Source organism: Emydura macquarii, unplaced genomic scaffold (assembly GCF_026122565.2).
Source record: "Emydura macquarii macquarii isolate MOO-44397 ecotype Brisbane River unplaced genomic scaffold, CSIRO-AGI_Emac_v2 contig_767, whole genome shotgun sequence".
Lineage (NCBI taxonomy): Eukaryota > Metazoa > Chordata > Testudines > Chelidae > Emydura > Emydura macquarii.
This window is the reverse complement of record NW_027130904.1, coordinates 123374-149627: the sequence shown is the minus strand read 5'-3', so window position 1 is coordinate 149627 and position 26254 is coordinate 123374. Positions and strand designations below refer to the sequence as shown.

The following is a 26254-nucleotide window of genomic DNA, read 5'->3' as shown; positions in this document are numbered from 1 at the left end:
ACATATGTACATGCCACCATGTGCCCCAGCAACCAGAGGCATACCCAGGCGGCAGTGAGCGGGTGAACTGTGACTTGGGCCATCAACTGTGACATGGCCAGGAATCTGGCCTCCGGAAGGAAGGCCCTGGCCCGGGGAGAGTCAAGGACTGCCTCTATGAACTCTATCCTTTGTACTGGAATCAATGTTGATTTCTGCTCATTTATCAACAGACCTGGCATCTGGCAGGTGGCCATGCTGTGCTGAACCTATTCTCTTGAATGGCCCTTGATGAGCCAATTGTCAAGATACGGGTAGATTTGTATGCCCCAACATGTCTTAGGTAGGCTATGACTATTGTCATGCACTTTGTGAATATTCTAGGTGCTGTTGATAGGCCAAAGGGAAGTGCTGTGAACTGGTAGTGGCTGTTGTTGTCTCTGAATCTTAGGAATCTCCTGTGGCCATGGAAGATGGAGATGTGGAAGTATGCATCCTTTCAGTCGAGAGTGATGTACCAGTCTCCTGGATCCAGGGAGGGGATGATGGAGGCCATGTGGAACCTCAACTTCTTGAGATATTTGTTGAGGCAACACAGGTCCAGGATGGGCCATAAGCCCCCTTTGGCCTTAGGAATTAGTGAGTAACAGGAGTAGAACCCCTTCCTCTCAAGTCTTGTGGAACTTCCTCTACAGCGCCTACCTATAGGAAGGCTTGTACCTCCTAGGTGAGAAATTGTTCATGAGAAGGGTCCCTGAAGAGGGACGGGGATGGAGGTGGGGTAGAAATAAACTGGAGGGTGTACCTCATTGCTATGGTGCTGAGCACCATTGATTGTTATGGTGGACCAAGCAGGGAGGAAGGGTGAAAGGCAGTTCAAAAACAAATGATAGGATGGATCCTGCACAGAGTCTCGTCGGTCACCTTCGTGCATATGCCTTCAAAAGGCCTGTCTGTTTCCACCTGTGTAGCAGCTTACAGCTGATTGAGATTATGTAGCAGGAGGTTGGCCCTGGCTTGTAATTTCTACTCTTTTTTCTATAGGGCTCATGCCTGGTCTGGCCCAAAAACCTCAGAGTTTGTTGGGGCCTAAAGTGTTTCATTGAGACCAAGGGTGTATAAAGCGCTAAGGAACACAGGGTAGCTCTGGAGTCCTTCAGACAGTGCAGCCTGGTGTCCATCTGTTCTGAGAACAGAGCTGCACTGTCAAAGGGGAGGTCCAGAATTGACTGTTTGACATCAAGAGACAGGCCCGAAGATTGGAGCCATGAGGCCCTCCTCATCGAGACGGCCAACGCCAATATCCTGGTTGCCGAGTCAGCTATGTCCGAGGCTGCCTAGAGAGAGGCCCTGGCCACTGTCTTGCCTTCCTCCAGCATTGCCACAAACTATTGCCTTGACTTCTGAGGCAGCAAGTCCTTAAATTTGTCCATAGAGTCCCATATATTGAAATCGTACCTCCCCAGAAAAGCTTGCTGGTTGTAGATATACCACTAGGATGTCAAACAAAGCATCCACGGGCTCCTTTAGCTCCTCCATCTCTAGGCCCAGATTCAAGGCAACACGCTTAAGAGGCTCTTGGTGAGCTCTGAAGTCATCCTGGGGTACTGGGTTTGATGGGCCTACAACCATATCATCTGGAGAGGACGAGGCCAAAATGGGGGGAGGAACTGGCTCTTCCTTCCTTGCTGGAGTAGCCTCATCAGGTACTATTACTGTTGCCTCGGTACTGTAATCTGATTCCAAGTCAGGGTCCAGTGCCAGGTGTATTGCCACTGCAGTTTGTCTCTCTGAAGCTCCAGAGAATGTCTGTTGGGTATGGGATTGTGGTGCTGGAGGGAACTGCCCCCCAGATTCCAAAATTGACAAGGCAAGGGCCATTGCCCCGGTGGCCAAGCACCCGCTGGTGGACACATGGCAAAGCCTGGAATGAGAGCAGGGTTCCCCTGTCTTCTGAGCAAAGCTACGTCCTCACCCTCTAAGTCTGAGGAGTCCACCCTTTGCGACCACAACAGTGCTGCACCTGCCTTTGCCACCCATCTATATTGAGGGGCACAGCTAGGTCCTGAAGAATGGTACCAGGGGTTTGGAGACCAGTGTCTAGGGTCTGGGGACTGATACCAAGGTTTCGGGAACCGGCACCAGGAAAATGGAGACCGCTGGTGAGGAGCCCAGTGATTGGTGGAACAGGCCCGTGGAATGGTGCCATGGAGTTGGGGACAGTTGTGGGGTCTCATAGCTGGATTGCTTCTGGCCCATGGTTGCTGGAACTGTAGGTGGGTCTTGGTGCTAAGATCTCCCTTTTCCTTTATCCTTGACAGCCAGGGGGTCACAAGGCGTTGTTTGCACTGGCAGCGACAATAGGTCTTTGGCTGCCTGAAACTTCTCTGGCATAGAAGGGACTCTCAGATGTTGGATGCTCTGACCATTCCTTGGAGCTGGTGGTGGGTCCTGGGTTGGACTTGGAGCTCTGAGGAGCGAAGCAGTTGCCGACCTCAAATCTGGGGAAGACGAGCGGTCCGGTGCGGGTCTCGCTCGTTCCTGCTCCCTTCTTTTCTCTCCTGGCTGTTGGGGAATGCCCTCTTTCAATATGTTGATTTTTATGCTTCTTCTTGGGAACCAGTCATGGGGATTGGTGCCAGGAAGAGCCCGGTGACAGAGGGACACTCCGCACCGACACTGATGTACTCGGCGCCGAATCTGAATGGCCCGGCTCTAATGTTTCAATCCTTTTTTGTATGCAGTCTGAATCCCTTGCAGATCCTAAACTTATCGTGTACATGAGTTCCCCCAGGCACTTTAAACAGCCTGATGGTGATCACTCACAGGCATAGGCTTTTTGTAAGACACACACAGTTTGAAGCCCGAGAATTGAGGCATGCCTGTCCCTGGGACAGTGCTCCCAGTGGGACTAGTATCCACAAACTACAAACTAACTAAACTAAACTTACCTCTATACAACTCTATACACTATATAACAATAAAGAACCACTGGTGTGGAGAACTTGCCAAGGCAAGAGGACGTTACAGCACCATCACAAGCAGTAAGAAGGAATTGAGAGGGCAGGCGGTTCGGGGGCATCCCTTATACCAGTGCATATGCATGCAACTCCAGAGGGCACTAGAGCTGGCCCTAAGGATACCACTGAGGGAAAAATCTCCAGCACTGGTGCATGTGGCTCTCACACCCCCCCTAACATGGAATGGACATGAGCAAGCACGCAAAGAAGAATGAAATATTTTAACAACTACTGCAGTAATAAAACACAAAATAAAAAATATTAGAATACAATTACTAATATTTATGGCAAATCCTCAAATTATTATAATGCATTTTGATTCCAGTTATTTTAGCATGGGAGCAAATTAAAATAAAACCCACAACACTAACAGATTTTATGTACACTGATTTGGCTATTTTAGGCTCCAAAGGATTTATATCCTTACCTTCTCTCAATACAATGTTGTTGTTGTTTCTGATACTTCCTTTCTCCAATATTGTTTTTTAAAAATAGCCTTGTTAATAAAATATGGCATAGGATCTTTTGGTAAAAAACAGCTAATGCACACATGCAACAATTACTTTCCCTAACATTTTACTGAAAAAAGGAAGTTTTGTGCACACTTCAATGGGTCCTTTTAAGAAAGTGGAGCAACTCTAACTTTATTAAACAAAATTGAAATTAGAGAATAAGCTATTTTAGTCTTTTTCAAAGTATTATTTTTTTACTGCAAGTACAAAAAGTATGTGTATGCACAACCTGCTCTTCAGGTAGCTAATAGCACCACCTATTCTTAAGATTGCCCAATTCTTCCATTATAAAACCCTGTTTTCAGTTGCTTATAACTTTGCCAAACTTTATCCACTTGGGCTGAAGTTTCCCATGCCAGGTGCCTGCCTTAGGGTGGCTTTTTATTTATTTATTGGGGGGGGGGGGGGGAGGAGCAGGAGAGGGGAAGATGTTTCAGCAAAAATGATCCAGCCATTTCCACAAATGAAATAAGAGGAAAATACATTGTATGGCCCATGTTGAACAAATTATTATAACTGTTTTGTTTAAAAGCTGTAGCACCCTCCATTGTTGGGGGCAAAAGCTTGAAATTTGGCAAGGAGATTGCCTGAGGGAAGACTGGGATTGAGGGAGAAGGGATAACTGGGACTCAGATGGAAAAGCTAGAACTAGATGGGCAAGGATACCGGGAAAGGAAAAGTTGCCCATAGTTGGAAACTGGGACTAGCTAGGTGAAGACATGGGATGAGGAGCTGTGGAGGTGGAAAAAAGGGACTTGGCTAGTGACTGGATGAGAAGGATGAGACAGAAAAGGTCAAGTTTAGGGAGAAGAGGAGCAGAAAGGTCTGTGACTACTAGAGGACACTCCCCTCTCGAACCTGGAATGTAACCCAACATTCTTGAGTCTCACCATTACTCAGCTGTCAGAAAATATCTTGGCAAAGTGTTCATCTAATCCCCTCTGGTGCTAATTCATGCAGAGAATGACTATCTACTACTACTATCAGCTCAGGTAGTGAAGATCTGTGCCGTGGATCTACGTTTCCAATCCTGCAGATGAGCCATATGGATACCAATATTATTCTACAGGATGGAATTCTACTTTTTCAGTTTGCTTTTTTAAAAACCTAGGAAATTACATACAAAAAACTATGTTTAAGGAATACTGAGGCACCAAAATCGACCATTCAAACTTTAAGAAACGCCATAATTAAGATTGTGCATACATAAGCACTATGTTACAGTTTTTAATTAAATGATCATGTATTATTTCTTTCACAGGACTCCTGCATCATTCAATGTACAGGATATACTGTGCTCTCAGAATGAATCAGTTATGTAGTGAAGGAGGCTGTAGAACCCCTACCTTATTTGTTGCAGAAGTTGGAAGGTGTGTAGTGAATGAGGCAGGAAATTGCAGGAAGAGAAAGGATGGTCTCACAATTAAGGCATGAATGCTACCCTAAAGAACAGGATTCTATGGCCTCTGCAACAGATATTGGGCAAGCTGCTTAATCCAAACTTTTCACAGGTGTTCACTAATTGCACATTCTTGGATGCCTAAATTGAGACCCTGGGGATTGATATGCAGAAATGCTGAGCATTTACAGCTGCATGTCAAGGTAATAGGAAATGTGTTTTGAATATATAAAGGGCTATATAAAGCTAAGTTGTCTGAAAAATCAGATCTTGGGTCATTGGGTGTCACGTTTAGCACCCAAAGTGGATACTTGTGATTTTAATCTCTAGGTATCTCAGTTTCCCACCTGTAAAATTGGGATTATACCATCCCCTTACCTCACAGGTGTACTGCAAAGATAAATTAGTTAATGGTTGTGAAGCATTCAGATACTATATTGATAAATGCCTTAAAGAATCCATGAAAATATCAGTAATTCTGTATTCACAGCAGGATTTGAAGAATATGCAGTAAATAAAGCCTGAGGCCACACACTGAACAAGGAGGATAAAACCAAAATATTGAAAAGCAGATCATTCAGTGAGCACCATCAATTCTGTGCACTGAATGATGACAGAGTTTGGGAGGTTGGAAGGGTGGGGAGAGAAGTATGTGATGACGTAATTATAGACTGTATCATAATGCATATGCCCAAGAGGCAGAATTACAGTTGCACAGGCTACTTTAATTTGTAAATTTTGTAAATTTGACTTTGATAACTTAATGATCTTTTAACACTGTTTTTATGGGTAATATAGTTTAAAGAATAGTTTTAAGGCCCCTTAATGGAGGATCAAATTATTTCCAATATTTCAACTGCAAGACAAGTAAAATATTTTCAGCCTTCATTCTGTATTTTCTTGTGTTTGCAGCTTTAACTCAAGACTTGTTACTTTAACTTGTGGTGTATTAGGGAAGAGAAAAGACCATCAAATCATAATGTACTGTTTCTCCTTAATACAGAACTTAAAATAAATTATTCTATCTTCCTCTCTATAACATCCACTGACTTACATAAAAATAATGAAAAAGAAGGTATGTTTTCTTATGCATGCTACTTTGAAATGGGAGAAAGCAGTCAGTTGTTTGAATAAGACTGCATAAACAGCACCGCAGTGTTCTCTTTTAAAAACTCAGATGAAAGTGCTAGTAGGCTGAATTCAGTATTTCAGTTTCCTGTGATAATATTGCATTTCTAAGTTGGTTCAAAATTTTTGCCACTCAAGGAAAGATGCCACTAATGAAACTGAAACACCTATGTTTTACGTCATATTGTCACATCCTGATAGCTAGCTGCTGGTTCCTTTTCAAGAGCAGCATGTGAAACAACACACATTCTACTATTAAATATTTTGAACAAGAAAATGAATGTGGGAGGAACGTCATCTCCTTGATAGTTTATTGCAGGAAGCAACTGACGAGAGGTTTTGGGTCTTTCAAGCACCTAGCCTACAAATATTTATGTATGTGCTTAAACTATAAGCATGTCACTAGTTCCACTGAAGTCTATGAACATTAAAGTTAAGCACGTACATAAAAAAGAATCAAGGATTTGATTTCATTAATATATACGGACCTGATTTTCAAAAGTGTTAACCAATCACCCGCTGGAATCAATCGGAATTGTGGGTATTCAGCACTCCAGTATTCACATCCATTTAGATTTAAAATGTAATACTCAATTTGTCACCCTGGGTAAAACTTAGGCCTAGATCATCCCCTTCTATAGTAAAACCTCCAGAAGGACAGTCTGGGGGAGTATATCTCCATGACAATCCTCTTGCAGAGATCCCGCCATGTTGTATAGTGGGATAGGGAATTCCACTTCTAAATTCCAAGTGGAAAAGTCTTCAGGGACCATCCACAGAATGGGGAATCCTGGGAGATCTGCTGAGAGCCAGAGCCATATGTGTAGAGCCCATATGCCTCCATCCCATCTCGAATCCCCAGAGCTACCCCTCCATTTATCTTCATTACAATAATTCTTGGCCATTGTGATGCTGGCTGGATTAGGGGGACCATTTATATTATTTAACATCAATATGTCAAAATCATAATAATTTATATGAGATATGTCGTGTCAGGTATCTTTAGAAAGGCAATAATTTGCTAAGTAAGATGATAGTGTTTATGTTCATGTCCTATGTGTGTATTGGAAGTTATGGCTATGTGTGATATATCTGTATTTCAACTTGTGCTGTGTTTCTGGGCAACACCCCAGACAGGATGACTGCAGCACTAGCCTGCTTAATGGCCCATTAAGGAAACTCACAGGTACAATGGGCCCAGGGGGAGAAGCCAGGGATATATCTGATGAGTCACCAGGACTTACTCATGTGACTCTGGACCCCATCTTATTCCTGTAAATTTCCACAAGCAGCATGGCAAAGGCCAAGGGACATAAAAGGCAGTTGCACCACATCCATTTTGCCTTCAGTCTTCACCTACCTCTGGATCAACTACAACTGAATCTGTAAAACAAAGAACTGAGACCCATCCAGGTACTGGATGTACACCGAGGGACTATACAAGCCTCCAAACTCCATAATTCTACTAGAAACCTGATATATATGGACTTTCAAATGATTTTATGTATCTGATTGCTTTAATCATTTAACATTTCTCTTATAGTTTGTTTCTTTCCTTTCATAATAAACCTTTAGTTTTAGTTACTAAAGGATTGGATGGCAGCATGTTATCTTGGATAAGATCCAAATTTATATTAATCTGGTAATGTGGCTGACCCTTTGGGGTCAGGAGAACCTTTTTGGTAAAGAGCATAGAGTTTTAAATAACTTATCTCTTTACTGGGCCTAGTGGCTGATTGGGAGCCAGAGACTGAAATGCAGTAAGGGGGGGCTGGGTATATTTTTGTTTTAGCTTCTTGATAACCAGTGTGGGGAATCAGAAGCATTGTTTGTGGCTGGTTGGGAAGTCTGACTTCAGTGTCACCCACCAGTGTTGGGAGAATCTGTTCTCCTTTTGCAGCCTGCCCTGACCTTGGTATTTTCAGGTGGCAACCCTGGAACGGGTGACAGACACGGCTGCTCCTGGGGGAGAGGTCATAGAAGAGATAACACAGACTCAAACTGTATTCTCTTCTCCAAAGAATCTCAGCAGATATGCGCACCCCCCTCAAAGCTAAATAGTTTCCACCCTTTCCATCATTGCTGATCCTCACAGCTCCAGGGATGTCCAGAAGAGAGAGGAATGGTGTCATGGAGGCATTATACCTTTCCCCTTCCATGCTGCAGAGATGATATTGGTCATGTATCGATCTCTAAGTGAGGAGGGAAACAACTGGGCTTATCCTTACTCATTAACATAATTTTTCTCACTTAAACTGAACTATTCATACAAATGAAAATTACTTGTGTGAGAAAGGATTGGAAGATTGCACCATTTTTATTATGGCCCTGCTTTTTTATATGTCGCTATTCCCTATTGAAAAAAAATTCAGGTATTACCTTTATTTTGAAATTTGTATTTGCTACTGAGCAGACCTCAGCTGGCATAAACTAAAACCTGATCTCAATGGAGATATGTAGAACTAGTCCTATGCTCTTAAAATAAAATATACTTTATGCAAAAAAACTATGTAACAGAAGGTGAACATATTTTATTTACATGAGAAAATTGAATATCTCCTTCTTGTTTACCAGTTTAATTATTGTAATTTCTCTCAAACAAAATTATTCAAGCATGACTTTTAGGAGTGTAATTATGAATTTAGGACTCATGCTGTAAAAGTTGTTGAAAAATTGGCTAAAAATTGTCATGATTTATGGCATGTCAAATTTCCATTATCAGATCTTAATATTCAGAATGCAAAAAAGCATGGTAAATCATTGACTTCTATTTATATGCACTCATTATGCAAAAATCAGTTGAATGCATTCCCTACCAATCCTGCTCTTGATTGTTGTTTTTTTTAAATCAGCCCTGAGCTCACATTTTATTAAATAAGTATTGTAACAATCCAGAGCAAGTCTTTCCAGGTAAATTGAAAGCCTGGTTCATTTGAAACTAATGATAAGAAGATTAATCACTTACAAGGTTATGAAAAACTGAGGAAGCAAATCATTACAGAGGAGGATTTATGTTCACAGATTTGAAAGTGTCTTTATTGTTCTGTTCCTCATTCTTTTAAATTATACTAACATGTCTGGCAATAAATATTATATAATCTGTGATTTCATACTCACTTTGATATTAAAACTATGAAGAAAGGACAGTGAAACTGGGGAAAATATTTTCTCAAGTGGTTCCTCCTCCTGTATGCCCTCCCACTTGATGTTAGAACTATGCTTGAAATATTTACCAATATGAGCTTGTAATGCATAATTTGGGTACAAGTTTGTATTTTGGGTGGGTTGTGGCTGTTACAAGGTATGAATAATAATTTGCTCAGCCACTGAGATTCTTTTTAAAGGATCTTCTCGCAAGATGTATTCTGATAAATAAAGTTCAATATATAATATGTAATTGATGTGTACATTATGGTTTTATACAGAATTTCTATATTGCCAGATATGTCTCATGTATATAAAGCAACTTCTGAAAAAAAAATTATTTATTTTACAATAAGTTAATGTGCAAGGATAGTAATACTCTTATTATTATTATTAATGTGCCTCAATTTGCATATTCATACCCTAAGAACAGACTTGAGGTGCGTCTTGTTACTTAATTAAAAGACTACTACTCTCTTAATGAAATGCTATAGATATCTTTTAAGTACATATTTAGAGCAGAGGGCAACAGGAAAGCATTTTAAAGGCACACTTTTCCCTACCATATCCAAAAACTTTAGCAGTATTTCCACTATACACTTCCTTCATGTGTACATATGTTTGGATAGGACTCCTCTAGTTCAGCCCTGCCTGCACAATTATATTAAAAAAGATTTCCCAGTAAGGTTGTGCTGCCAGTATTGACAGGTCATAACTTTGCTAAAATGACTCTAAAACACATTTGGGCTCTGTATTATGTGGAAGACATTTTAGATAAGTTATGTTTTGTCTACACTGGAAGCATAACTGGACTAGCTAAAACAGTTTTTAAAAAACAAGAGTCCAGGCAGGGCCTCATGATTATTTAATTGTGAATTAAAATACATGTGGATAATGTGCCGAGAAAATAATTTTTTTTGGCAAACTTTACATACTTTCCTTTCCCCCTTTCTTTTATGACTGCTCTTTTCTTCACCATAATCTAATACTAGAAGCATTATCAACAAAAAACGTTTCGATGTAGGTAGTAATCCAGCATCAAGGATTAGTTACTAAGCATTATCATTTAGAAATTCTACTCGTGATCCCTTCTGGGACACTGCATCTTCAGGAAGAAATGGTTCTATTTGTGGGTTTTGCAGAGTAATTACAATTTATGTAAGGCATTAGTGCTAAGAATATTATTGATGCTTTTCTTAAAGTAAGAGATATAAAAAGACATTCTTGTAGTTATAGGAGCACTCCAATCCAAATGAACAAGCATACACAAACCATGATTTATAATAGAAATACTGAAAGACTTTAGCTGTAGTAGCACAAGAAAAAAAACTATTATAGTTATCGCTCTTTGTGCTCTCCAGTCTAAAGTTCATGTAAAGATATGAGTTAAAAGTTTAAAAAGATTTCACAAGTCTAGCATTTTTCAGTTCCAGAGTAAATCAAATTAGATCTCTCCATACACAGATATGCAACATCACAGAACATGTAAGATGCAACTAATTTTATCCATGGAAACTACAGGTTTGTTAATATGTACAGTATTACCTATTATATGTATCACTATTAGTTTAGTGAAGTATTAGCATGTTCTGCGTTTTTTTTCCTTGACAAACAATCTTACTTAAGTAGTACCCTGCAACACTGTGTAAGACTGTACATGATTAAATGCATATGAAAACTTTTATTACCAATAAAAAGCAGAGCACACATTTGAAATGTCTATCAGATTAATTCTTTGGAACTGTTTGTCTTTGGTGGGAAGAAAATAAGAGTCACTTCTCATTAATTGCAAGCATAAATTCTAATCTCAGCTAACTGCTGCAGGAAATACATGCTCTAAAGATATTTAGATTTCAAGTATATAGAACAAAAAATTATTTACCTGAAATTCTGGCACAGTAGGCTTTGTGACAGCTTTCCTCTTCTTTGTGATTGCTTTTTTAGATATGGATTTTTTTCCTTGTAAGATTAAAAGAGAAAAGCTTCATAATGCTGTTTATTTCACTTCATTAATATAATCAAATTACATATAGCCTTGTAAATTAAATTATAGCTAAACAGATGGCTGATGGTGAGACATGCAAACATAATGAATCAGAACCTGACTCAGCAAAAGAAAACAAACTACAAGTACCTGTGTGTAGGGCAGATTTATTTCAACAATGTACAAGCCCACTATAAATTCCAAAATACACCAAATGAAAATTAAGGTATTATTGCAAGAACATTGGTAAATCATAAAAGAAACTGTCACATTATCATGGTGAAAGAGAGGGGAAAAAATCCAAAATTTAAACCAGAAACATAATGGGTAAAATAACTTGCCTACAAAAACTGTTTTCTGATGTTACTATCCCACATTGATCCACACACTAGGCCTGTGGCCTTTGGTGTGTGATATTAAGTGTGCTCTAAGAGCACAAGTAAATGTCTATAAATCACCTCATGGATACATTGAAGTTACCATACCAGAGGAGACCACTCTTTCGTCTGGTCTGGCAACCTGTACTCAGCAGCAGCCAAAACCTAATCTTGCTTTAGAAGAAGGCAGATACCTCCCCCACAACGCACTTCCTGTCCAACTGCACAATGTAATAATATGGAAGAAAAATTCCTTCCCAGCTCTAAAGGCAATCAGTTTACCATTTGAAATATCAGGGTTAATATTCCTTGTAACCTCTCAGTCTAACAAAATAGCTATAAATGTTACATGTGGGCAAGATACGCAGGGAATACATTTCTTTATTTCTACAATCACATACAACTGTAGATATTTAACATCTTTGTCCTCTTCATTTACCTTCCGGTCATTAATCCATCTTGGCCAAGACTACTATTACTATTCCAAACCTTTGAGTAATATTAAAAAAACTGCAAATGAACAAAAACAACCAAATAATTTAAAAACACAAAAAGCTCCCTCCATGCTCCCCTCCCCCCTCTAATATGGATCAGGCAAAAAACATACCAAATTCTTCTCATTTACTTTCCTGGAGTAAGTGTTTAGGTTTTTTTGTGAGGTGATTAAAATTTCATTAACCATATTTTGGTCCATATTTTTAGGATGTATTCAAAACAGCATATAAAATAACAGTGAAAATATATTATTTATAGACATCAATGGAACATTGTCACCTGGAATATTCTGTTCTGGAATACTCTGTTCTTATCACATTATCTCAAAAAAAGAGATAGCAGAAACAGAAGTGGTCTAAAGACAGGAGACAAAAATGATTGTGGACGTGGAAAGACTTCCATATGAGAATCAGCTGAAAACAGCTGACTGAGGTATTATAATTCAGAAAGAACATGAATAAAAGAGGACATGAGAGACAAACACAGAATAATTAATAGTATAAAGAAAGACTGAGCACTCCTATTTGCTATAACAACATATGAACAATGGGACATTCAATTAAACTGAAAGGTGATAAATTATACAGCTATTAAAAGGAAATACTTTTTTACAAAATACATAAAGAATGTGTGGAATTCATTGTCATAATGGTCCAACTGCTTAGTAGGATTCAAAAACAGATTATATATTTATATGGATAATGAGAACATCCACAGTTACTTAAGAGAGATATATTTTATTTTAATAGACGAGATTTATAAACCTCATAGAATCATAGAAATGTAGGACTAGAAGGGACCTTGATAGGTCATCTAGTCCAGTCCCCTGCTCTGAGGCTGGACTAAGTATTATCTTCTAGACCAGGGATTTCCGAACTGGGGATTGTGACCTCTCAGGGGGTCGTGAGATTATTATGGGGGGGGCGGGAGGGGTCATTAGCTGTCAACCCCTGCGCATGCTTGTAAGAGTGGCAAGGCATGGAGGGGAAAACACTTTTTTTGTGGGGTGGAGGGGAGGGGGTTGTCACAGCCTGAAATATTTTCAAAGGGGTCCCAGCAAAAAAACCTTTGTGATCCCCTGTTCTAGACCATCCCTGTGTGTCTAACCAGTTCTTAAAAACTTCCAGTGACAGACATCCCACAAACTCCTTAGGTAATTTGTTCCAGTGTTTAACTACCCTTACCGCTAAGGTTTTCCTAATGTCTAACTTAAATCTCCCTTGCTGCAATTTAAGCCCATTACTTCTTCTCCTGTCCTTGATTATCTTCCTTTTTATAACAGCCTTTTATGTACTTGAAGACTTATGTCCCCCCTCATTCTTCTCTTCTCCAGACTAAGGAAACCGAATTTTTGAAATCTTTCCTCGCAGATCATATTTTCTAGACCTTTAATCAGTTTTGTAGCATTCCTCTGGACTTTCTCAAATTTGTCCACATCCTTCCCAAAGCATGGTGCCCAGAATTGATACATTACTCCAGTTAAGACCTTATTAGTGCAGAGTAGAGTGGAAGAATTACTTCTCCTGTCTTGCTTACAGCTCTCCGGCTAATACATCCTAGAATGATGTTTGCTTTTTTTTGCAATAATATTACATTAACTCATATTTAGTTTGTGATTCACTATATCCCTAAATCCTTCTCTGCAGTACTCATTTCCCATTTTGTATTTGTGCAATTGATTATTCCTTCTTAAGCAAAGTACTTTGTATCTGTCCTTATGAATTTCATCCAATTTATTCCAGACCATTTCTCCAGTTTATCACGATCATTTTGAATTCTAATCATGTCCTCTAAAGTGGTTGCAATCCATCCCAGCTTGGTATTGTCCAGACTTTATAAGTGTACTCTTTATGCCATTGTCCAAATAATTTATGAAGTTACTGAATAGAACCCATGACAGATCCCAAAGGGACCCCCACTCGTTATGGCCTCCCAGCTTGACTGTGAACCACTAACAACTACTCTTTGAGTATGGTTTTCTAACCAGTTGTTCTCCCACCTTATAATAGCTTTGTCTAGGCTATATTTCCCTAGTTTGCTTATTAGAAAGTCATGTGAGACAGTATCAAAAGCCTTATTAACATCAAGATTATCACATCTACAGCTTCCCAACTATCCACAAGCCTTGTTGCCCTGTAAATGAAGGATATTAGGGTAGTTTGACGTGATTTGTTTTTGACAGATCCATGTGGAATGTTACTTATACCTTATTATCTTCTATGTGATTACAAATTGATTGTTTGTTTATTTGCTCAATTATCTTTCCGGGTACTGAAGTTAAACTGACTGGCCTATAATTCCTTGGGCTGTCTTATTCACCTTTTTATATTTAGGTACTATATTTACTCTTTTCCTGTCTCTGGGCTCTCTCCTGTCCTCCATGAGTTCTCAACAATAATCACTAATGGCTCAGATATCTCCTCACAGTTTGTTAAGTATTCAGGGATGTATTTCATAGAATCATAGAATATTAGAGCTGGAAGGGACCTCAGGAGGTCATCTAGTCCAACCCCCTGCTCAAAGCAGGACTAACCTCAGCTATATCATCCCAGCCAGGGCTTTGTCAAGCCTCAGCTTAAAAACCTCTAAAGATGGAGATTCCACCACCTCTCTAGGTAGCCCATTCTAGTGCTTCACCACCCACCTAGTGAAAAACTTCTTCCTAATGTCCAACCTAAACCTCCCCCCCTGCAACTTGAGACCGTTGCTCCTTGTTCTGTCATCTGCCACCACCGAGGACAGCCTAGCCCCATCCTCCCTGGAAGCCCCTTTCAGGTAGTTAAAGGCCGCTATCAAATCCCCCCTCATTCTTCTCTTTTGCAGACTAAACAAGCCCAGTTCCCTCAGCCTCTCCTCACAAGTCCTGTGCTCCAGCCCCCTAATCATTTTGGTTGCCCTCCGCTGTACTCTCTCCAACTTGTCCACATCCTTTTTGTAGTGGGGGGCCCAAAACTGGACACAATATTCTAAACGCGGCCTCACCAATGCCGAATAGAGGGGAATAATCACTTCCCGTGACCTGCTGGCAATGCCCCTCCTAATGCAGCCCAATATGCTATTAGCCTTCTTGACAACCAGGGCACACTGCTGACTCATATCCAGCTTTTTATCCACTGTTACCCCCAGGTCCTTTTCTGCAGAACTGCTGCCTAGCTCGTCGGTCCCCAGTCTATAGCTGTGCATGGGATTCTTCCTTCCTAAGTGGAGGACTCTGCACTTGTCCTTGTTGAACCTCATGAGATTTCTTTTGGCCCAATCCTCCAGTTTGTTTAGGTCACTCTGTATCCTATTCCTACCTTCCAGGGTATCTACCACTCCCCCCAGCTTAGTGTCATCCGCAAACTTGCTGAGGGTGCAATCTACCCCATCCTCCAGATCATTAATGAAGATGTTGAACAAAACCGGCCCCAGGACCGACCCCTGGGGATCTCCGCTTGTGACCGGTTGCCAGCTAGATATGGAGACATTGATCACTACTCGTTGAGCCCTATGCTCTAGCCAGTTCTCTATCCATTTTATAGTCCATTCATCCAACCCATACTTCTTTAACTTCCTGATAAGAATAGTGTGAGAGGCAGTATCAAAAGCTTTGCTAAAGTCAAGGTATATCACATCCACCGCCTTCCCTACATCCACAGAGCCAGTCACCTCCTCATAGAAAGCAATGAGGTTGGTCAGGCATGACTTTCCCTTGGTGAATCCATGTTGACTGTTCCTGATCGCCTTCCTCTCTTCCAAGTGCCTTAAAATGGATTCCTTAAGGACCTGCTCCATGATTTTTCCAGCCCTACTGACTTAAAGACATCTAAGGGCAGGTCTACACTACAGAGTTTTGTTGACAAAAGTCAGCTTTTGTTGACAAAACAGTGGAGGTATACACATTGACATGCTCTTCCCACTGATGAACATAATAAATACCACATAATAAAACCACCTCAACAAGAGGTGTAGGGTTTACATCAGTGTAGTTAGGGTGCCACGGCATCAGTGTAGACACTGCATTCCTTAGGTCAGCTGTTGGTTGTAATTTTTGTCAATTTCATGGTTTGGGTAGAGCCTGAAATTCACAAGAAAGCCAGGCAGCTAGAGCCCAGCTGCCCCCACTTCCTTGGAGAGCTGAGCAACTGGACCCCTCTCACAGCTGGGAGCGGGGCACCCAGGGTGGCAACCAAGGGTAATGTGGACATCAGCCACCACAGTAACTAATGCGGTGGCTGTAAGTCTATCTAACATAGGTCGACTTATCTCTATAGTGTAAACAAAGCCTAAATTGTCTAAGTAATTCTTAATTTGTTCTGTCTCTATTTTAGCCTCAGATCATACCCCATTTACACTGATGTTCACTATGGTTGTTATCCAATCACTGCTACCCTTTTTAGTGAAAACAAACAAACAAAGGCATTTAACACTTCAGCCATTGCTATGTAGTCTGTCATTGTCTTTCCTTCCTCATTGAGTAATGGGCCTACCCTATCCTTGGTCTTCCTCTTGCTTCTAATATACTTGTAAAAGATTTTCTTGTTGCCACTTATGTCCCTAGTTAATTTCATCCTGTTTTGCGTCTTGGCCTTTCTAATTTTGTCCCTACATGTTTATGCTGTTTTTTTATAGTCATCCTTCATAATTTGACCTAGTTTCCATTTTGTGTGTGACTTTTTTCAGTTTCAGTTCATTGAAGACCTCCTGGTTAAGCCAGGGTGGTCTTTTACCATACTTCCTATCTTTCCTATGCATTGGAATAATGTGCTTTTGCACCTTAATAATCTCTCTCTAAAACAGTCAACTCTCCTGAACTATTTTTTCCCTTAGACTTGCTTCTCATGGGATCTTACCTATCAATTCTCTGAATTTGCTAAAGTCCACTTTATTGAAGTCCATTGCCTTTATTCTCCTGTTTTCCCTCCTGCCATTCCTTAGAATTATGAACTTTATCATTTCATGATCACCTTCCACCAAGCTGCCTTCCACCTTCTAATTCTCAACCAGTTCCTCCTTATTTGTCAGAATGAAATCTAGAACAGCCTTTCCCCTACCCGCTCTCTCCACTTTCGGTAATAAAAAGTTGTCTCCAGTGCATTCTAAGAGCTTGCTGGATAATCTTTGCCCTGCAGTATTATTTTCCCAACAGGTATCTGGGTAGTTAAGCTCCCCATTATTACCAAGTCCTGTACTTTGGATGATTTTATAACTTGTTTTTAAAAAGCCTCATCCACCTCTTCTTCTTGGTTAGGTTGTCTATAATACTCCTACACAACATCATCCTTGATTTTTATCCCTTTAATCTTTACCCAGAGACTTTCAACACTTCTGCCTCACCCTTGTGTCTCAAACTCAGTGCAAGCATATGCATCTTTGATACACAAGTCAACACTTTCCACTGTTACCCTTGCCTGTCCTTACTGAATAAGCTGTATCCTTCTATACCAATGTTCCTGTCATGTGAATTATCCCACCAAGTCTATGTAATGCCAATTATGTCAAAACTGTGATTATTCACTAGTATCTCTAATTCTTCCTGTTCTTGCATTAGTATACAGACATCTAAGATTTTCATTAGATCTCCCCTCTACAGTCCCTCATCTCTCCTTTATCCCTGATGTGATTGCTCATGTTGCCCCCAGATTCCAACTCCTCTCCCAGGTCTCCATGGGCTTTTGTTTCCTGCCCCTGTCAAACCTAATTTAAAGCCCGCCTTACTATCCTGTCTGTATCCAAAGATACTCTTCCCCTTCTTTGACAGGCCGACTCCATCTCTTCTCAGCAGTTCTTCTTGGAACAGTATTGAGGAAGCCAAAGCCATTGTGGTGACACCAGCTGTGCAGCCATGCATTTACCTCCAGGATGTGCCTGTCTCTGCTTGAGACCCCACCCTTGGGCAGAACAATCAATGAGAACTTCACCTGTGCCTCTAACTCCTTCACCCTCTTTCCCAGAGCCCGGTAGTCACTTCTGATTTGCTCAGGGTCATACCTTGCAATATCATTAGTGCCCACACAGATAAGCAACATCAGTAGTAGTCAGAGGGCCGGATGATCCTCAGCAATCCTTCTGTAATGTTTTGGATATGGTCCCCTGGCAGGCAGCATACCTCCCAGGATGCCATGTTGAACCAGCAGATAGATGCCTCTGTCCCCCTTAAAAGGGATTCACCAACCCCTGCCTTCGTTTCTTCTTGGTAGTGGTGGCTGCAATCCTCACAGCCTTGGGGGTACACAGATTCTCCTCCTCCACCATCTTCGGGGGCAATCCCTTATCCCTCATACATTAATGTCAACTCCAACAGACTGGCTCCCTGTTCTGTCCCATATTCACCCTCCAAAAATACAGAGGGACTACCAAACCTCCAATTTCCTCTCCAACATAAACCAAAACAACAGAATCCCTCTGCACGATGACCTGAAGAATCCTCCTAGAAAAAGATCAAAATCTAGGAACCTCCTTTGGACTTGCAGCATACTTTGCTGGATTTCAGTGGTGATAATCAATGGCATGCAACCTGGGATAACTCATGAGTCCTAAATAAGCACCTTCTTACTGATCCTACTGAAGGACTGACAGGCTTTGACCTACGGTGGAAAAAATGGTGCATACTTACCTGCATAAGAATATTGCATGGACGATGTGCCCAGAAACTCTTCCAATGGAAAATGAGAAGTAGCTCAGACTGTGATTGTGGACCAGTGCCTCAAACCATGGACCATACTCCTCCTGCCTAAGAGTTTGTTTAAGGGTAGTCTCATTGACATTCACTGACTTACCCCTGATGCGATGAAGTGGATTTCAAACCTGGACACTGACCTATAAACTGATCATTGCAAACCAAACCAATGCCATACGAAGAAGAAGAAGAAAAGGGCAGCATTCTGTATCTATGGATACGTTGGGAGCAGGGGTAGAGCACTGCCTGCTGCCAGAAGTAACCAGCAGCCAACTTCCTCCCTATGAAGGAGCCATTTCCTCCTCACCTGATGATGCTACTGCAGTCCTCTCCAGCTGAATTGCTTCCTTAACCTTGGAGGTCTCCACATGCATATTGTCATTGAATTCCTTGTGTGCGTGGATGATCCTCAGAGTAGTTACCTTCTCCTGTAGCTTTCCCACCTGCTTCTGGAGTCATTAGTCACCTATCACTCTGGATGGTATCACCAGCCTGGCTATCTGTAAATCCACATCAGGACCTGGGTAGAAGCATCCATGGTCAGGGTCTCTGTCTGGACACAGGTGCTAGCGGAGTATCTAGAAAGAGTGTTGGCTTTGGCAATGTGGCCTTTCCAACTAGGGTGATTTTATTCTCTCTCAAACCGCCCTGTTCGCTAGCTTCCTTTTGTCACTAAGGCAGGTCTATATTTACCAGCAAATTCAGTGACAGTCAATGGGAGTTACACAAGTTACATATAGGAGCTTTGCGTAACTTACATCGACTTCCTAAAGTCCGTTCTGTGTGCCGTTTCCACTATGCTGCACCGATGGGAAATGCTTATCCATTGACGCAGCGCTACACTTTTTGTGGAGGTGGTTTTACTAAATTGACTTCCGGATCGATTGAGGGGTCTTCACTTCCGCTCAATCAATCTGATGGCGGCGAATTTGCCACTGTCAGTGAAGACATACCCTTAGTGTCTGGCTTTTAAGCCCTTCTCTCCTAAGTCAGCGCTGCCCCCTCTAACATCAGAGGAAGGGTGATCAAGGGACAGGAGGCTAGGGCCTTGCTAGTGCACTCTCAGCTAGCAGGCCTCTAACTTCCACTCCCACATAGTCCTCAGACACACAATCCCAACAGACCACACTGTAAACTTTAAACATGCCAAAAGAAAAACCAAACACACAAACAAACTCACACCAAGAACAAGTCCTCACTCCTTCTTCACCAAGGATTCTCTCTCATGCTTCTGGATATATGCCAACCAGTTACTGATAGAGGAAAAGTCTTCCTGACCAGTTTAATGGCAGCCAATAACAGTCACTGTCAGAGACAGGATACTGAACTAAATAGATCACTGGTGTGATCTAATCAGGCTATTCCTAGATCTGAAATTGCATATGCTGAATTTATAACTACATATTAGGAGTCTTAAATTACCAAAAGTCGAAACTGTGACTGGCACCACACTAAATGCACATCTGGGCCCCCACCCCTCGATATTAGAAGAGATTTTTCAAAGGCACAAAGGGTACCTAACTCCCACTGAAAATCAGTAGTTAGCATGTTCTCATCAGGAAATTTCCAGAACCAGAAGGGTTTCCCTCAAATTTTTATAAAGATCTGGACATTTAAAGAAATGAAACTTTCTGGATATTCCCCCATAGAATGAAGATAGCACTTCTCTCATTTATCCATCAAAAAGATAATCCAGCCTTGGACTGTAGAGTGTAGCAGCCCATCTCAATGATTAATATAAATACTGCATACATTATCTAATATACTTAGAAAAAACAGTATTTGAAAATGAAAGCTATCAACAACGTGAGATTTTTGATATACCTACACAGAGCTAGAAACACCACCCTGTTATAGTCTTTTCCCTTGATATGATGGGACTGAATAACATGTTCTGGGGTTTCTGACCCATTAATTGGGCTACTCCTCATCTTTTAATTTAAAAGGAACATGACATGTATATTGCCTGTTTATTATATATTTTATCAACAACACAACTGGTTGCTAAAATAAATATATTTACATTAAAGGAGTGACTCCGAAATTTTGGCAGTATGCAGAGATTATGCTATAGCTCTCAAACCACAATATTTCAATCTTGTGTGTTCTAAAAATAATTGAAGATTACTCCAGCTTTTTAATTCAAAATTAATTTGCGTCTATTCAAACCAATGCTATATCAGGCTTGCCTTCAAGCCATTGCTGCAATGTGAGCTCTCTTGGCAATCTGACAAATTTAAAAATCTGGGAATTATGATCAATGCTGAATAGAGTATCATTGTGAAAGACAACTTCCTAACCTGCTTGATAAAGATATAAAGAGATAAAGATACCTCTTTAGGAGGGAAGCACATGAATACTGTTAAAGTGAATAACATGACTAAAAACATGTGCCTAATTAACATGTTGCCCTTGTCAATCTCTGACTCAGTCTCTAAAAAGGATGATAGGTTGCTTATTCGTTTCTTTATGGGGTGGAAAGAAATCCTGGATGACCCTTAAAAACATCAACCTCTTCTAGCTCCAGGTGATTTTATCCTACTTTAGCCTAATCCCAGGGTCTCTATTACATTTAATCTGAGGCTAGCCATGAAATGCCAAGTGAATTGAGTCAAACCAATCTGAGACTAAGTCAGTCAGATCCATTTCCCCCTCAGTATATGTTTACCTTAAATCTATACTAAGAGCAGGGTGGATAAAAATCAATGATTTTTTTTTTTAATCAGATTTTTTGGATTTTTTTAAAATCATCAATAAAATACTAAATTTCTCTCTCATTTAAAAAATAACAGTTACAATTAAATCTCATCACAAACATGCTAAACCTACACTAACAGTCTCATAAAAATGAATTAGTGGTTCTAGTCTGTCCAGCCTAACTACCAGCTCTTGCTTCTTGAAAGTTCTGGGCTTTCAGTTTCCGTTTCCATTTCTCAGCAGACTAAAGTCACATGTGCAAAGAAAGACACAGGCTGGATAGGACTGTTGTTGTTCTGTGGTAGAGGTGGGCCAAGCAAGGCAGAGGAGTTAGTTAAAGACAAAGACAGAGACAAAGGACGGAGGCAGAGTATAAAGGAACAGTGGAGTGGACTGGCAAGAAAAAGGGAAGACATTATTCAATAAACACACAGCTTCCTGTATTCCCTCACACTTTTGTCACAGAAAAACTGTCATGACTTCTGGGCATTAAGAGAGACCCTATCTGGGAATATTTTGAAGAAATTCCTTCCCTGGGTAAAAAAGGAAAATGTGTCAAGTGTAAGCAGTGCAAGAAGGAAATGCAGGGCCTAGTTGCTAGAATGAAACATCATAATGAAAACTGCTGATTGGGAGAAAATGATGGGGATGAAGGCGTGGATATGTCTGAAGAACAATGTGGATCATCTGGTTAGTAACTTAAATAATTCACTTTGTAATGCATCATTCTTCAAGACTCTTTCTCTACGCCTTTTAGTATAAGTGTGATTTAACAAGTAAATTTTCAAGCTGTTTGCTATGTTGGATGTTGCTAGAAAAAAAAGTTTACCATAGCTGATCTTTATGGCTTGTTTAATTAGTTAACTAGGCTTAGAATCTATCACCCAAGTATACGATACAGAAAGCTGCAGTAAGAGAAATCTAGAGTTGCCAGTTCCCACTGGGTGTCATTTTCTTATTTTATATTACATAATACATGTCCTTTATTTTGGAACATCATGGCCACAGACCATAATGGTGATGCCATAAATCTATTCTCTATTTTACTTCAGCATAACTCAGCTTTCCTAAGGGAACCCCATCTTATACTTCTTTTCTCAAATGGGCCAGTGAGTTCTATGGGGCTTATTCCAAAATTAAGTGCACTCTACGTGCAGTCTGTCTTCGCTTTTTTGGTCATTTGGAATCAGATCTGCATCCTTGCTGAAAAAAATGTAAATGATTAACTGAATAATAGAGTGAGAAGAACTGAGAAGAACAACTATTCAAAATCATTTTTGAATTTTGTTTCAGGAACCCATTTAAGCATAAGAGACTTTGACTGTGACTGTCTATCTGCAACAACTTCAGAGTCATCCATTGGTATAGACAACAAAGTATCAGTAGCAAGCAAAAGATTTCAATCATCCAGTAAAACCACCACCATGGATGGGTTTGTAGTAAGGACCAGCAAATACCAACAAGACACGATAGATGAAAAGATTGCTCGGTTCATTTATGCCACGAATTCTCCTTTTCGCATTGTTAACAATAAACACTTCATTGACATGACTGAGTCCCTACGATCAAGCTACACTCCACCTGGTAGAGCAGACATTGGTAGAAGGTTGCTAGATACAGTGTATGAGAAGGAATTTGAATAGTGTGCAAGAAATACTAAGGGAAAATTTACCAGTTTAAGCCTTGATGAGTGGAGCAATGTACACAATGATCCAGTAATATGTGCCCGTGTGACAACAGAAAATGGAGTTGCATATCTTTCAGAAACAATAGATACATCTAGAAATGCTCACACAACAGAATATTTAAAAGAAGTGCAGTGAAAGCTGTAATAAACTATGAACAAAAATTAAACTGTCACGTGCGCAGTTTTGCCACAGACAATGCTGCAAACGTGGCAAAGATCAGAAGATACTTAGAAGAAACAAAAGGATGCTCCTTAATAACATATAATTGCAGTGCCCATTTAACGCATCTATTAGCCAAAGACTTAAGTACGTCTTCTCCAGGAGTAAAACAAAATGTTACAGAAGTCACAAAATACTTCAGTAACAACAATTTTGCTTCAGATTCACTGAAGAGAGCAGGAGGATCCAAACTAATTCTCACTCAAGATGTCTGATGGAATTCTGTGGTTGATAGTTTTGAACAATTTATTAAGAACTGGCTTATTCTCATAAAACTTTATGAAGAAAACCGTGATAAAATAGATGCAAGTATCTCATCCGAAGTATCTAACACTGGATTAAAAAGGAATGTAGAGGATATGCTCAGTATACTGAAGCCTACATCCATAGCCTTAAACAAACTTCAGAGAAATTGTTGCTCATTGCTTGATGCTGTCGAAATTTGGAAGGCACTTCAAGAGACAATGAAGAAAGAAATACATCACCAGAAAGTTAAACTGCAGGCAATAAAGAAGCGAATGGATCAAGCACTAACTCCACCTCATTTTCTTGCGAACATTCTCAACCCCAGATACAAAAGGTAGATGCCTAACTTCTGAAGAAGATGCTGCCATGGCATGGGCATCTCAAAATCACTCCTCAGTTATGCCAGTCATAATACATTTCAGGGCTGGAGGAGAACCATTTTAAACAGTACATGTTTACCGATGATGTTTTGAACAAAGTCACTCTCCTGAATTGGTGGAAATCATTAGCCAGGCACCTTGAAACAGAGTTCCTTCAATTGCTAAGCCAACTTTTCACAGCAGTAGCTTCACTCTGCAAGCACAGAGAGAATATTTTCATCGTTTGGTATTTTTCACTCAAAGCTAAGAAATTGACCGGGAGTTGAAAAAGCAAGAAAACTCGTATTTCTGTTTCAGTCTATGAATAAAAATGACAGTGGGAGTGGGGAAGATGAGAGCTAGTTGTAGAAGTTTTAAGGACAGCGTATGTTTAGTGTTGTGATGACTTGTCTGTTCGAGTTAATAAAATCTGAAAATTAAAAAAAGAAAAAAAAGGCATTTAAAGACAGCCGTCAGCCAGCAACTCAGGAGACTGCTGCAACTGCAACATGTAACATTTAAGATTTAGTTTAATTAAATATAAGTGCTTTTGTGTTTGTGTGTGTGATTTACCATTCCTAATGTCCTGCTGCTGCATCTGCAGCTTGACACAGGTAATGAGTATTATGGACTATTTCCTAAATTAATAAAAATCAAGTTAGCTAAAAAAGTTACAAAGTATACCCTCTAGATGTTGTAAAATGCTGTACTGAGTTGTAAATTAACATTTTAATTATCAGATTTGCACCATTGTTTAAGAAATATGTGAAGAAGTATCAGTGGAAAACTTCATTTAAATCAATGATTTTCTCTCGATCTAAATCATGATTTAAATCAATGATTTAAATCGCCTTGATTTAAATCAATCCACTCTGATACTAAGGGACACTAACCATATCATGCAGACCAGTTTTAGCTATAACTACTATTAAGTTTTATATAAAATTCCCTTTTATTTTAATCTACACATTTCTTTCAGAAAAAATCTCTTCTAGAAAGCACTATTTACTTCAACCACTGAGACATTGGATGATATAAATATAAGTTTTGAACAAAAAAATAGATGCTAGAATTTACTTTGAGAAACTGACCCAAAAAACCCCTCAGAAACTGATTAGAACAATAACACTGATAGTAAAATATCAGAGGAAATGCTCTTCTATCTAAAGCTATTTGATATATAGTATTCCTTAAGATACTGAACCCTCACTTGAGTACACTGCATAGCAGTATTATCCAAAGACAAATGTTTGGGATGTGGTATAGCTAAATTATTGTTAATTATAGGTGGAGCTGGTCACATAACCTATTACTAAGGTTGCCCGATACTTCCCATTACCAGACTCTATTTTCAATTGCTTATAAAACTTTGTTAAACTTTAACCACTTGGGCTGAAATTTGTCATGCTGGCTGTCATTTTGGGAAAATTTGTATCAAGAGGTTCCACTGTTTCCAAAAACAAGGCTAAGAAAATGTTGTTTTGTTCATGTTAAAAATTCTGCCAAACTTTCCTTTGAACAGCCCCACCTCTACTTTGGAACAGGGACTTGAAATTTGGCAGGGAGGTGGCTTTTGTGTTGGGGAAATGCCTTTTGCCACCCCCATGAAATCTATCCAAACAATAAGCCTTTGAAAAATTGCAGTTCACACATAGTCTAAGACTTCAATGTCAGCAGCTAAAATCACGGAAGATCTCATCCCTCAGTGAGCTGCTTGAGCCTCTCACAGCTCCTAGCGCTAACCAGACTCTGCATGCCCCATCCTCACAGAACAACTGAATATGCTACATCCCCTCACAGTTCTGGACTGCACATGACTGGACTGCACATGTGCCATTTCCACAAAACAATTCAGCATGCTTTCTCCAGGCCAGGGTTATATGGGCAAAGCCAGGCTTTTGCTGTAATGGCTGCTCCTGGCACCAGAACTGAGACTAGGGAGACTGTCTCTCCCATGCTCTACCATGAGACTGGAGTTGGAAGGGAGGAGCAAGAGAAACTAGGACTGGCTGGGCAAGGAGACTAGAAGCTGGGGAGGCTGGAGCTGTTTAGGCAAGGAGACTTGGACTAGGAACCAGGGACAGACAGACTGGCAACCAGTGAGGGAAATGGGAGAGGGGGACTGGAATCCAGTTGGCTGGGACTGGAAGAGTAGCTGGGAGAGAGGGAGAGACTGGGACCGACTAGAAAAGGATACTGGAACTAGCAACTAGTGGGAGTGAAGAGCAGTGGAGACAGATCTTTAACAAGGAGCTGTGGTGGAGAGAATTTGGGACTGGCTGGGCAAAAAGACAGGGAGCAAGGAGAGGGGGAGACTAGAGCAAAAAGTTGGGGAGGGGATGTTGAGTA

At 40.4% G+C, this 26254-nt stretch overlaps 1 protein-coding gene across 6 annotated transcripts in view; it reads right to left on the bottom strand.

Annotated features, from left to right (window-relative positions):
* The window catches only part of BRD10 (bromodomain containing 10), a 95043-nt gene that overhangs the window by 22369 nt on the left and 46420 nt on the right, over positions 1-26254 (bottom strand). For all 6 annotated transcript variants that reach the window (XM_067543031.1, XM_067543033.1, XM_067543037.1 and 3 more), the window contains one exon: positions 11065-11141. In XM_067543031.1, the coding sequence (XP_067399132.1) occupies positions 11065-11141 (77 nt within the window). The remainder of the gene's footprint in view (positions 1-11064; positions 11142-26254) is intronic.